This window comes from Dendroctonus ponderosae, unplaced genomic scaffold, assembly GCF_020466585.1.
Source record: "Dendroctonus ponderosae isolate FM_Combo_2020 unplaced genomic scaffold, Dpon_F_20191213v2 Dpon_F_20191213_7, whole genome shotgun sequence".
In the NCBI taxonomy this organism is placed as follows: domain Eukaryota; kingdom Metazoa; phylum Arthropoda; class Insecta; order Coleoptera; family Curculionidae; genus Dendroctonus; species Dendroctonus ponderosae.
Genome location: NW_026018916.1, coordinates 11,470,009 through 11,482,987, shown reverse-complemented (window position 1 = coordinate 11,482,987; position 12,979 = coordinate 11,470,009). Strand labels below are relative to the sequence as shown.

Below are 12,979 nucleotides of genomic sequence, written 5' to 3'. Positions count from 1 at the left end.
AAAACTAAAAAACGTATTGTGCGAACGTATGAATGATAAAGAGAAATATATTACCTAATACTTCGAATAAAATTATGTAAATGAGATAGACACGTGCTTGAACTTATGGTTTATCTAAAAACGAATTCAAAACTGATTAAATAACATTCAACGGACGTTCTGTTAGAAATCTAACCTTGTTTTGTCATTCACTGCAAATTGCAAGTTCAACCAGTTGTGTTCCATTATTTATTAGTTACTATTAAACAGGAAAAATGAGTGCCAAAGTGAATAATTTAGGCAAAAAACTAGTGGAACAGTTGAAATCCAAGGAATTCAGGAACTATTTGATGAGGCAAGTTTTACCAGTATATGCAAACACTACATATTCAAGGACGTACATTATTTTAGCACCCACTTTTGGGGCCCTATTGCTAATTGGGGAATACCCTTGGCAGCTCTAGCTGATTTTAAAAAAGATCCTAAATTCATAAGTGGCAAAATGACATTAGGTAAGGGTTCTAATTTTTCTTTGATTCAAATATCCATAATTTCGCTTTTTTACATACATTATATAACGCTCATTTTTTCTAGCCTTATGTTTATATTCGGCAATGTTTATGAGATTTGCCTGGAAGGTACAGCCTCGTAACATGCTTTTATTTGCTTGCCATTTTACAAATGAGGGAGCACAACTAGTCCAACTTTCTAGATTTCTCGACTGTACCTATGGGTCAAAGGAAAAGGCAACAAAAGTTGCTGTTGAAACTGCGTGAGCTTGCAGACCTAAAGGAATAAATTGAGGGCAATGGCTAGTTATAGTAAGGCGCGAGAGTTCATAAATAAATTACGTAGGTCAGCTCAATACATTGGATTGAATACACAATAACTCAGGTACCATTTAAAATAAGTAAAACCATGTGCCATTGAGGCTGGAGATAGTCAAACTCAATACTTCCAGCTGTTGAGGTATTATAGTTGGTATACTATTGAGTTCAATCAACCATGAATACATGTATACCTAATTAATTAACATAACACTACTGAGTTCTGGGTAATTAGGTACCTAATACTATTTCATTTAAGACTGCCTGTTTTTATGTTTAAATACATATGGTTGCTTGAGCTCTTTGCCATTAACTACTAGAACTCAATTAAACTGGTTAGAAGGCAAGAGAACATTGATTTGTAATGCAAAATGTGATAATTAGCAATCAAGTTCAACCAGTTCATCAACATGCATATCTAGGCATTTTAATTTGTCATCGTTTCACAACAATATGATTTCTTTACGTACGTTTACTTTCTCTTGAGTTTGCCATTAAATGCCATTTATTGTTAGCATTCAACAGCCACAGTTAGACCACCATATCTTCTAAGTATTTAATTTTATTTAAATAATTTCTGGCTTCTAGTCAGGAGGATATTTCTCATGAGCGAGTGTGAGGTGTTTATCCTTGACTTTTTACCCATTAAAGAATAATACGTAGAATAATTTGAGGAGAAAATCGACCAACATTCTTATTTGCTACTTCTATGTTTCAATTGTTCTCTTTTGTGTTGAATACCAGGAATCTTGTACTTTTTCAACATAATAGTGTATACACTAGTTGTACAGTTGAAAAAAGCGTCTTAACAATTTTCTATCTTCTATCTGAAAAAATCCAATTTTTTCGTAATTAATTTTATATTATTACCTGTTTTTTATTTGTATTATATTACCCATTTTGTCTATTTTGCAGTTTGTTTTTCTCTAATCCGTTTGAATACAGGACTATCAGGTAAATTAACTTTTGTCCTAGTTTTTCGTTTGTTTTCCTATGTGCCATATTTCAGACGACATATAAACTATTTTTCGTTAAGTTTCGTTTGCTTTTCTTTATTAGTAGTAAGAACGTTTCCAAGCTCCTATATTTATGAAACATGCTTTAGTAATTATTAGGAGCTGCAAATAACTTGCTAGTGCTGTATTGTTTCGTTGCTTGTTTTAAAATGTTCTGCTTATTTTGTATATTTTAAGCGATCGATATATCGATTTTTTTTCTTTTGATCTCCACCTTTATATTCTATTGAAAACCCTACATTTAAACCATGAAAAAACCATTCTAAAAAGCAGCATGGAAACTGAAACACCCTATATAAAGCAGGATATAAATTGCTCATATTAATAATTAAAAATAGATGAATATGTAAAGGTCACTTAACCCATAAATAATTAGTTTCAACTGCATGAGCTAATAGTGAAAGGTATTTAGTGAGCTTTATATGTTTAAACTATAAATTAACGCCTTACAAGCATCATACAGGCTCTAAATGTTAGCTAAATGTTCACCTGTAATTAACGAAATCATTTACTTTACTTAGATAAGGCAAGCCATTGTTATTAGTTTTTTATTGAATGAATAGGTGGAATTTTATCCTCCATTGACGTCATGATTTACACCTTTACATTACCCACAATATTATTAATTGTTACTACTGATGATATCTTAAGTCGGCTAATTGATATTGATTTATTCAAAGATATTATATTGTTGTGAAATGTAGCGGTTTTTCCTAAGAAATATTTAATTTAATTCGGAAGTTGAAACTTCTAAGCCGCAACTAGATCGTATTTTTGCTCAGATATTGCAACAAACTCTTTTCAATTGACCAATTATTGTAATGTACATAATAATAGCTGATATTTTAACAATCAGTTTTAATACTCAAAGTGTGGTGGAATCAACGGGTTGCTTTATGTGCATAATGTTTATTGTTTTTATTAGTGTCTGAATGGCTCATAAATAATATCTACCTACATGTATGATTTAAAAATATACACTGGGTGAACTAGTCGCGCCTATTATTTATATGCAAAAAATAATGAAAAAGCCATAATTCATGGCGTTTTCAGGTATTTGTTCTTGTATATGTTTACTGTTTTGCTCTTATATATTATCTATTTATTCCCCGTCTGATGATTTTTAGAACAGAATAATATTTTGTTATGTTTATTTTTACATTACTTTAAGATAACTTACACTCTGTGCAATTGGCAACAATAATCTAAAACCATTTGTTTTCAATAATTATCGAATATCACGAGGGAAATACTTTGCGATGATTTAATAATAATAGAATGTGTTATGTTGTTATGTAGTAAATTTGATTTACCATTACATTATGCTAGTGATGAGTTACGCTTACTTGCTTCTCTTATGATTTAGTTTTATTGAATTTATTAATATTATCGATATGATAAATTCTGCTCAATCATAGAGTGGATTTTAAAACAGGTAGACAAAATGTCTTTAGAATTGTGCATACAATCATATACGACCACTTGCATTTTTTAGGAAAATATTTTGATGTGTACATTATAGCTATTATTGTTTTTAAATAAATTATATTTTATTTAAATTGAGTTTTAATCCGTTTTTATAATTACGCACACAATTACATTACTTGCTTAATAATAATCAGAAGGTCAAATAAGAAGCACTTTTATGAAAATAAATTATTTATTTTATTTCAGTATAAACATAAAATTCTACAATGTAAAAATCAACTAATTATTTATAAAATATATATGAAAGAGTAAAACAATATAGTTTCAAATTCATTTTCTAACTTACATTCTAAATGTAGCTAATGGTTTAAAAAATTGGGCTAACTTGATAAACTTAAATTGATATTTGGCATTTTTAGCTTTCTAATGTTCGTTGTCGTGGATATTTATAAAAGAGCATTCTGTTTAGGTATAGTAAAGCGGTCAATTTCCCTGTTTTCTTGTAAATGTGAGAGGTATTTCAAACCATTTAATAATAGCTAGGGTATATACAATTCGTATATCATAATCTAATTCTTTACATAGGAACTGGCCTTAATATCCACCTCACATTTAGCCTATGTATTTCCTTGCTTATTTATAATGATGTACGTGGAATGGATGAGCATGAGGATGAGCCTCGGGATGGGAATGGAAGTGATCGTGATCAAATTCATGAGAATGATGGAAAGACGAATGGACTGAATGTTCGTGCTTAATAGCATCCGCAGTTTTTTCGGCAATCATAACAACTGCCGCATTTGGATGTCCCGAAATATGATCTGGCATAATTCCAGCGTCGACCACCCTTAATCCCTGAATTCCATGGACTTTCAAATCAGCATCGACAACAGAAGTGTGAGGATCTGGACCCATAGATGTGGTCCCAATCGGATGGAAGAGCTAAACAAATCCACTTAGGAAAAGTGTACTTCGAGTATTTTTCAAATATACTTACGGTAGTAGAAATACTCCTCAATGCACAATACCACCAAACCTTTGACAATTGCTCATATTGATAATCGCAATCAGGAAAAGGAATCACAAGCAATTCGAGATTCAGTTTCTTGAATGCTTCGGTATGGCCCAATTCAAGTGCAGCCAACACACCCAAGTACATATTTTCAATATCGCTGTCCTCGGGGTCTGAGAAATAATTAGTGTCGATTAATGGAAAATCTTTGGGATCTTTCGACTGCAAGGTAACAGTTCCTCTCGATTTAGGATGGAGCAATTCAATGTTGACGCAAAGGTCGGTGAGACCATTCAGGGTACGGAAAGCTTCAATGTGATTATCATCAAACCTAGAAAGAGAAATATTAGAAAGAATACTTCTTTGTTTCAGGGTATTGTTGAAAATGTTGGTTTTGTGAGTAAAAGGACTAAGAGTCAAACGTGTGTAACCACCCCAAAGTGCAAATTTTATGTTAAGTCGGTGATTGAATAAAACTCCTTCTATTTATTGGAGAAGGTTTTGTGGACTTAATTTGAAAAAATTTCTTTCGATCTTAGCGTATTCGAGTTGATACGTAACACCGTGATTTATTGTGTCACAAGACAAAAATAGTTTTTCTATTTTCTTATTTAATTTAGTTGACATTTCTCAAGATTTTTTGCATTGCTCGGTACCTTTATCCAATAGAAATATTTTAATTGTTTCAAGACAACAGCACATAGATTATGTTTAGGATCTCAATTTCTGATTTATTATTAATTGTATAAAGGGTGTAAGGAAATTAAAGTGCTGCACCTAATCTGTTCTACGAGAAAAACTAACTCACACTAGAGCCGTTTTTCAGAGATTTTGCGTTCAATGCTTAGTTTTGGACATTTTACAGTATCATATCATTTGTCAATATCAAGTGTTCTATTCATTCATTCTTCTTTCTTTTTTACAGATTTTTTCTTCAGTTTGCTGTTAATTTTTCCTTTAAAATTTCACGTTGGTCGTTAATTTTTATTAGTTCTTACCCAAAAATGTAGGCTAAATCTGAAGTAACTAGGGGTGGTCCGAAAAAGAAAAGTTCAACTTCCGGCTGACTATTTTCTGGTCCTTCGAAATTGAAGAAGCTGACTGCAGTCTGACCAAGGCTGGGAGTTAGAGGTCGTTGGTTCTTCGTCCATGCTTTCACGTGATCGCTTACACTTTCATCATAAAATTTGTGTGGTTGTCTACAACAATCAAGATTGATTCCTTAAGCTTTTGATTGAGAAAATTGTATTCTTTGCCTACCTGTAAAAGACTCCTGGGAAGAACAGGTGGTCTTGTAAATTTCTACCTACTGGTAAATCCTTGATAACTTCAATTCCATGTCTCAGTAGTTCTTCAGATGGCCCGATTCCAGACAGCATGAGGATTTGAGGAGAATTAATTGCACCGGCCGACAGTATAACTTCCTTCTTTGCAGTGGCGAAGCAGGTTTTTCCATCTTTCACATACTCGACGCCGTATGCTCTTTTTCCCGCGATTAGCACTTTGGTCACGTACGATCTTGTACCGATTTTCAGGTTCCTGCGATGTCTAACCGGGTCTATGAATGCATGGTACGTACTGGCTCGCACATTTCTATCCAAGAAAAATTGAAGTCTGCTCACTCCATCTTGATCTTCACCATTATAGTCCAGTTCACGCTTCCCAATTTCTTTGTGTGCTTGAATAATCGCCTCTGACTAAAAAAAATATTTTAAATTCATTTTCATTGCAAGTCTTAGTGACAAAAGTTTTCCGAAAAATAAGCCGCATATTGCAAATGACAATTTAATAATTTTCAGAGCGATCATCGGTTTACAGTTGTTTCAACTTTCTATTGAATGCCAATATAAATTTTCTTGCTGCTGCTTTTTTTGATTTCTGTGCTGAAACTGTTGAGTTAAAAAAACAGATAATTGTTATACATTTTTCAAGATCTTCAAATACACACATGAAAAGAAGACAATGAAATTATAAATTAATTTTAAGCTCGACTAACAGAATGTTATCGTGTCAAAAATTATATGTAATTACCGCATGTTCATATATATCGACAACATACATAATGCAGATTTAATATTATTTATTATTTATGCTCGGCCTAGTTTTCTAGCAAGTACATTTAAAGATATTTTATTGGCAATTGTTATTATTCTTGAAATGTAAATCATTCCATTCCAATTACGGTTTGCAAAAAATAATGAGAATGGACACTAGCATATGGCGACACCAATTCATTAATTAATAAAATAACTAGTACTTTCGATAAAAATGATTAAGTTTTATTTTATTTTAGATTTAATTAAATTTTGATACAATATGCAGTAAAAAATGCAAATTTTTGTGTAACATATCGCTCTTTTTACGAAAATCCAGTGCATTCCTTCCTTTGATTGAATTCGATCGATCTTTAAGATGGAAGACTTTTTCTAAACCATTAGTTACACAGAAGAAAACTTCATTTTTTACATGAATTTTTCAATATTACCGTTTCTGAGAAAAAGAAAACAAATAAATTTCTCAAATTTAATGCAGAATGATTTGAAAGCAATCAGTCGTTTTGGTCAACTTTTCATGCTTTTAGTTTAGCGAAGGTGCACTTTTGTGCGGAAAAATTGATATAATCGTGAATTACATTCGGGCATAAAACCTTTGAATTACTATGTATATTAAACATCTCTAAATTTCCCGGTAACTTACAAATCAATCTCGATTTTAGACCAAATTATCTAATTTGCAGGATTACCTCACTCTAAAATATCAAATAAAATGTATAAATGCAATGGAAATGTTTCTCAAAACCTTATTCACGTATTTAATTCGCCTTTAAACAGCCTGGTGTTTGCTAAACGAGTGATTATTTAGAATTGTTTCAGTTTTCACATCTTTTTAGACTGCGTATTAGACTTTATTATAGCACTGTTTTTAATGAAATTTTATATGGTGTGGCTGGGTAAAATTACGCAAATTACGTAGATCATAAATAAATCCCCTTTCTATTGGGATTTCTAAATGAAATATATGGGTCGGAGACTACATTTCAGAAATAATAAGAAAATTTACGCAGAAGAAAATAATATTGTAACTTGTAAGTAAGTAAGTAATTGGTTGAGGTTGGCAGGGTTTTCCAAACGTTATTAAATTATTTTCTGAAAAGCTTATTAACATTTTTATTTCAGTTTTCTGTGGTTTATTAGTTATAAACTTATTACTTCACCACTATTTTAAACAAACCATTTTGAAACCATTTAGTAGTGTATTTATAGAGATTCATTAATCATTAGTTTAATTAAAGATGTATTTTTATTATTAAATAACCAATATTATCAACTAAATTAAACTTTCTGCTTTTTGTATTTTTTACGTAAATACGCTTGCGCTGATTACATCATTAATAAATTATTTGTCTTCTTTTCATTTCGGCAATTGAATGGCTCGAAAAAAATAAATTTCGTTCGTTTTTTTGGAAACTGCTCGTCAAACAGGAAATCGTTTCTGTATCAAAAAGAAAATGTTTGTTGCCTGCCGATAGAAAGTTGAAATAACTTTTATAATTAATAAATTGTAGTTTGAAACACCTTCTAGCACTTGCCTGAAAATATTGTCATTGCCAACTTTTTTCGGATGGAAACTCTATTGCCGTTCTTACGTTTTATTAAAAATATATAGACATTTTAATTTTTTATAAGGAAATTTTAAAAGTACATTTAAGCAAAACTTGATCTAATAATTTTATTATTGGAGCGATTGTCTGTATTTAAAAATAGTTAATCGAAAATTGGGTCATTTTGAAATAATGGTTGATAACAGAGTTGAAGTTGGACAATCGAATATCTTCCGTTCCAGGAGACCTTCAATAATTGCCTTTGAAACAAACCCAATTTTGATTTAATTGATCATTGATCAAAATCTACTGCAGAGTAGAAACGCAAACGTTAGTCAGTAATCTGAATCTCGATCCTTGCAATTTTGAATGCGATTTGTTATGGAGAAGGAACTAAACATCTATTTTGAATTGAAATTTGTCCGAACGCGACTGCAATTACACAAAAGAGACGCTTTGAATATGAGCCCGCATTAACATTGTTTTTGCGACTTAATACAGAACGACTATTAGAAGCACTTCCATGCCAATTTTGTTGAATTTAAGAGATATGAAGAAGATGATTATTAACCGAAATTTAACAATTGCGAGGAACAGCTTTAAATCTGTTCTTCTAACTTATTTGTGACTGACGCTGGCTCAACTCCTCAGTTACCTTAAAATTTGTAATCTTGCTTTGTATATTTTGCTTTCATAAAGGAAATAACTAAATTATTTCGGAAGATAAGACTTTCTTACCATGAAAGGAATATCCTCAGGAACACCAATTCTTTGAGGCCCATCGAAACCATGGTAAGCAGGATCAATGTTCTCAGTAAAAGTGGCGTGTTCGGGTTTACGGAAATAAGGCAAAATTTCGTCGTAACCCCATCCAGGATTGCCAAGCTCTTCCCATTTATCGAAATCAATGCGATGTCCACGAACGTACATTCCAAAATTGATAACACTGCTGCCTCCTAGCACGTGTCCTCTGGGGTAGAAACACCTATGTCCTCGAGATCCTAAAAACAGCAACATTTTTGCCTAACGCTCATAGTCAATAATTATAATTAGCTCTTTTTTTCGGATTTTATTGCGCTCATAAAACGGATTAATGCAGGTTAAAGCGCTTGAAAATCAATTATTATCCAAGTGAAAAAGTCATGACACAATCATTCATTGAATAAATTGATTTTTATTAGGTAAACATACAGTTGGTATGACCTGATTGTGGACGAAACGGCCTCAACTAACCAAAGAAGCAGAAACATTATCGGTTTCGGCTTATTGAAAATTCATAAATTAGTTCTTGCATTATTGTGGATTTCTACTAATTAAAATGTCAATCTACATTAAACATCTATCGATTATAGAATGGAAACCGGAATTTCAATGTGTGTGGTTCATTTTACCGGGCCGTTTATAGCAGCTTCCTAATGACTTGGGAAATACCATCCATATAGGCCTTCAAAGGCGAATTAAAAATAGTCTTGGTGCAAAAATCTAAGAATGAATGTTTTTTTATCTTTGGAAGACGCAAAAATACTTCACAACGAATCCAAAAAGCTTTTTGTTTTTACGCCACTGCAAGAATATAAAAATTAGTCCAGTTTCTTGAAAACTTTGCTTTTGCAAAAAAACCAGTTTGATTGGTTAAATTTACATATACAAACACGTATTATCGCAAAATTTTACTAATTCTCTAAAAAGTTTAATTATAAATCTCAAGTAGAAATAATAATTATAATAGTAAAAAGTACGATAAATCGGCGCAAAGAAAGCTACCAAAGAAATCAACGCTTTTCATTGGAATGCTAATGTTTTGCAAGCGATTGTACTGTTTTGTTATACCAAGAGTCTAGTTGAACCTTGACGACATGGACATTTTTTTGTGCCCGTACCGCTAATCTATTCAGGAAACTTTGACTTCTAAGTGAATATCACTTTGGTTCGATTCTCAATCGATTGTATTAGTTTTACACATTTTCCTATTTACAGCTTCAAAAAAATATATTTTTTTGTATTAGCCAAGATTTGGTTTGGTCACACTTTGCTGGTAAAATATGTTTCTCTGTTATTTTTTTCGTACCTATTGTAATTTTAAAAACTTTTTGCCCTTGATATTATTTATACATTTTCATAGATATTTATTTGTTTATGGCAAACTGACTTGTGCAAACAACAAACGGATTTCGCTTAAGAACACTGAATGGAGGGAATAGATGCACTGAAATATTGAATTGCTTAAAATAAATGTGCCCTTTTGTTTCCTTCGGCTTTAGAATGTCTTATAATTAAAATTATTTAATGTTTCCTCAATCTATTCAAGCCCAATTGCAATGATTGATTTTAAATGGTATTTAGTTCCACTTGCTCCAATGCAGCTTCCGCCTATCAAATTCTAAGTTAAGATTCCACATTAATCTAATTTATTAACAATCAATAACTAATTCAGTTTAAAATATCAACGTGAATTGAAGGGTTTTTTGGTCCATTTTAATAAATTATCCTTTCTCAATCTAATTTATATACAGCCATATTTGGCTCTGTTAACTTGCAAGGTTAAACGGGAGACTGTAACAATAACCAAGCTGTTTGTTTAAATAATTACTTCATACGAAATAAAGCATAATTAGTAAATGTCCAATTAAATATTCAATTCGAGTCAACCGACCGCAATATGTGTTAACAATATCGCCAATAAGTGCAGCAATTTGAAATGTATAAAGCATTTTTATTTGTGGCGTTTCCTAATATCGGCAATTATTTGCGGTATTTCCCAAGAAGATGAGTGTTCAATTCTTGAAAAGGTTCTTACCCAAGCAACCGAATCTTTGTTTGGTGGTATTATATCCCCAATTCAGTCCCGAATGATGCAGGTAAACACTGATTCCCAACATGTTGGATAGAGTTGGAGATTCTTCACCAGCTTCCAAAGCTAATACCTTGAAGTTTTCCTCTGTAAGTCTGTTGGCCAAAACTCCACCTGCTGTGCCCGTTCCAGCAATAATAAAATCGTATTCTCCATGTGCTAATCATGAAAAAAAACCAACGAATCAATTAATATGAATCAATCTGTCGTCATTAATGTACAGATATCCGGCTGGGAAATAGATATCTATCCAATAATTGTTATGACGCTGTAAGGGTAACGACAACGTTTTCTTTTTATTGTTATTCAGTCGACAGTCCAGTAAAAGGATTTACCTCACGGATCAACAAATATTCAATTCCAATAAAAATCGAATTAGTTGCACGTTTTTTCAGATACTGTTCAGTCATTATCATTAATTAATTCATAGATATTTCCTGGTACACTTTTTTCTAATCAAGCATGTAATGTTTGACATTGCAAAATATTGTAATTACCCTTAGAGTAAGTGAGTGAAAGAATGTCTCATTGTTTTGGCTCGTTAGACACGAGTTTATTGATAATTTCCATTGTCTTCTTACTAGTTTAACAAACAAATTCATGGAGCAAATGTTGACGTCTCAATTAGTTTCACCTCAATTTGCATTTTTTTACGAAAAAAGTTCATTATTACTTATGCTGGCAAAACGGCTGAATATGTACATACTAAAGTGGATACCGAACACGTTATTTTTTAAACCAGCAAACCACAAACTGCCCACAGCTGTGAAATTCGTTTTTGATTCAAAGCATTTAATTGCAATAATTATTGTACGTGACAAAATGTCGTTAATGTTGATAAATTCCATTACGCTCTGATTTTTACGGTTAACACAGTTTACATTGGGATAGGTTAAAACAATAATATTAGAATGGAACTTTTGATTCCATATCCGAAAACCAGTCAATCATTTTCGACTGGTTGAATTGAAACTCGCCACATCTAACGCTTCCTTTATTTATAGAGAAATCGCATTTACAACCTTCGTCGACTAAGGCAATATTTGATTTTACCAAGATAACTGTAACACGAAATATGAATTGCAAAAAATCGCATCCGGGCTTGGGAAATTCGTAATTTTACTTCAATTTAATAAGTCCTGTTTACAGTCCAATTTACAGATTAATTGGTTCAACTTCGAAATTTCAACATACTAGTTGAGCGCTAGTCACTGGAAGACTCACTTTAAAGCAATTAAATATAATAAAGTTTAACACTTTGATTTGAAGAGTTTGGTAAATTTTCCTGAAATGTAAACCGTGTAAGTTGCTTACTTTAGTAACTCTTGAGTACTTTCAATTGAAACAGAAAAAAAATGCACAAAAACATAAATGTTCTCGTATTTTATGAATGAATGAAAATTGGCAAATTATTTCCAATTTATTGAAATTAATTTTTTGGACTATGGGTATCTTCGACATAAATACAAATCGAGAGATCGTTGAAAACTTTTTCTGCAATAAGGGCTTACCTTCACATGGGTCCTCTGATGCGTGCCTATGTTGATAATACTGCTCATTATTTACCGGTAATCGGTAATTTCTAAATCTGCTAATCACATAGTCAATTTGGTCGGTTAATCGATTGTAGTCAAGCAGTTCCGGGGCGAAAACACTGGGCAAATAGTCGGTTGCATTGTCTAAACCACCCGGAATGCCAAATTGCTTGTATTTGTTGTAAGCTTCTTCGTACTCGGACGGAAAACTGTTGAAATCACTATAACTATTAGATTGGCAGAATGGAGCATGGAGCACCAAGGCCAAGAGCACAACTTTGGTGGAACTTGTTAGGTCCATTTTCACGTAAGAACTAATCAATCAGCCTGCTGTTTTTTCTTTTATATCGTTTGTTTACATTTTTTAAACTGTTCCGGTTGACCTCTCCAATAAGAAATAGTCCGAGTCTTTTTAAAAAAGTTCAAACGCTACGATTTATTTCCTCACATTGGGGTATGTGCGATTATTGTGCGTTTCAGGTAAAAGCCCATACACTAAATCGAAGCCAATAACGTTCATGCTGGTAATTGTTAAGGTTATTGATTAGGTGAAATTTGTTCAATTATCAAAAATTTTGTTCAATGTCTTGGGTTGCTCAATGGGCGATTTCCTGATCGAATTTTAAATTTGGCAACGATATTAAAAAATCAGCTTAATTTTTCAATCAATTGTTGGATTCGAAAATGTATTGTTGTTTTTCTTGTATATTTAAATTTCAAATGTCAGCTT

The 12,979-nt window shown here is 32.1% G+C and overlaps 2 protein-coding genes across 2 annotated transcripts; one reads left to right on the top strand and one right to left on the bottom strand.

Moving 5' to 3' along the window:
• Positions 1–3,381, top strand: LOC109543179 (mitochondrial pyruvate carrier 1; the record flags this gene model as incomplete). The annotated part of the gene is given in 3 exon segments (XM_019912755.2): positions 1–334; positions 391–491; positions 574–3,381. Coding segments are annotated over 3 exon segments (363 nt in total). The 3' UTR covers positions 756–3,381.
• A 385-nt stretch (positions 3,382–3,766) lies between these two features.
• LOC109543197 (4-pyridoxate dehydrogenase) lies at positions 3,767–12,582 on the bottom strand. Its single transcript, XM_019912783.2, has 7 exons — positions 12,226–12,582; positions 10,661–10,873; positions 8,602–8,864; positions 5,523–5,959; positions 5,261–5,461; positions 4,248–4,593; positions 3,767–4,192 (listed from the first exon to the last, which is right to left on the bottom strand). Exons 1-7 carry the CDS (start codon positions 12,548–12,550, stop codon positions 3,884–3,886), a joined length of 2,094 nt encoding a protein of 697 aa, XP_019768342.2. The 5' UTR covers positions 12,551–12,582; the 3' UTR covers positions 3,767–3,883.
• Between the last annotated feature and the right edge of the window lie 397 nt (positions 12,583–12,979).

Bases quoted from the DNA above. Each gene is read 5' to 3' on its own strand.
- LOC109543197 (XM_019912783.2), bottom strand. From the start codon at position 12,550: ATGGACCTAACAAGTTCCACCAAAGTTGTGCTCTTGGCCTTGGTGCTC. The intron at 5,960-8,601 runs GTAAGAAAGTCT...TATTTTTTTTAG, and splicing joins CTGAGGATATTCCTTTCATG to TCAGAGGCGATTATTCAAGC. The intron at 5,462-5,522 runs GTAGGCAAAGAA...TGATTGTTGTAG, and splicing joins TTCCCAGGAGTCTTTTACAG to ACAACCACACAAATTTTATG.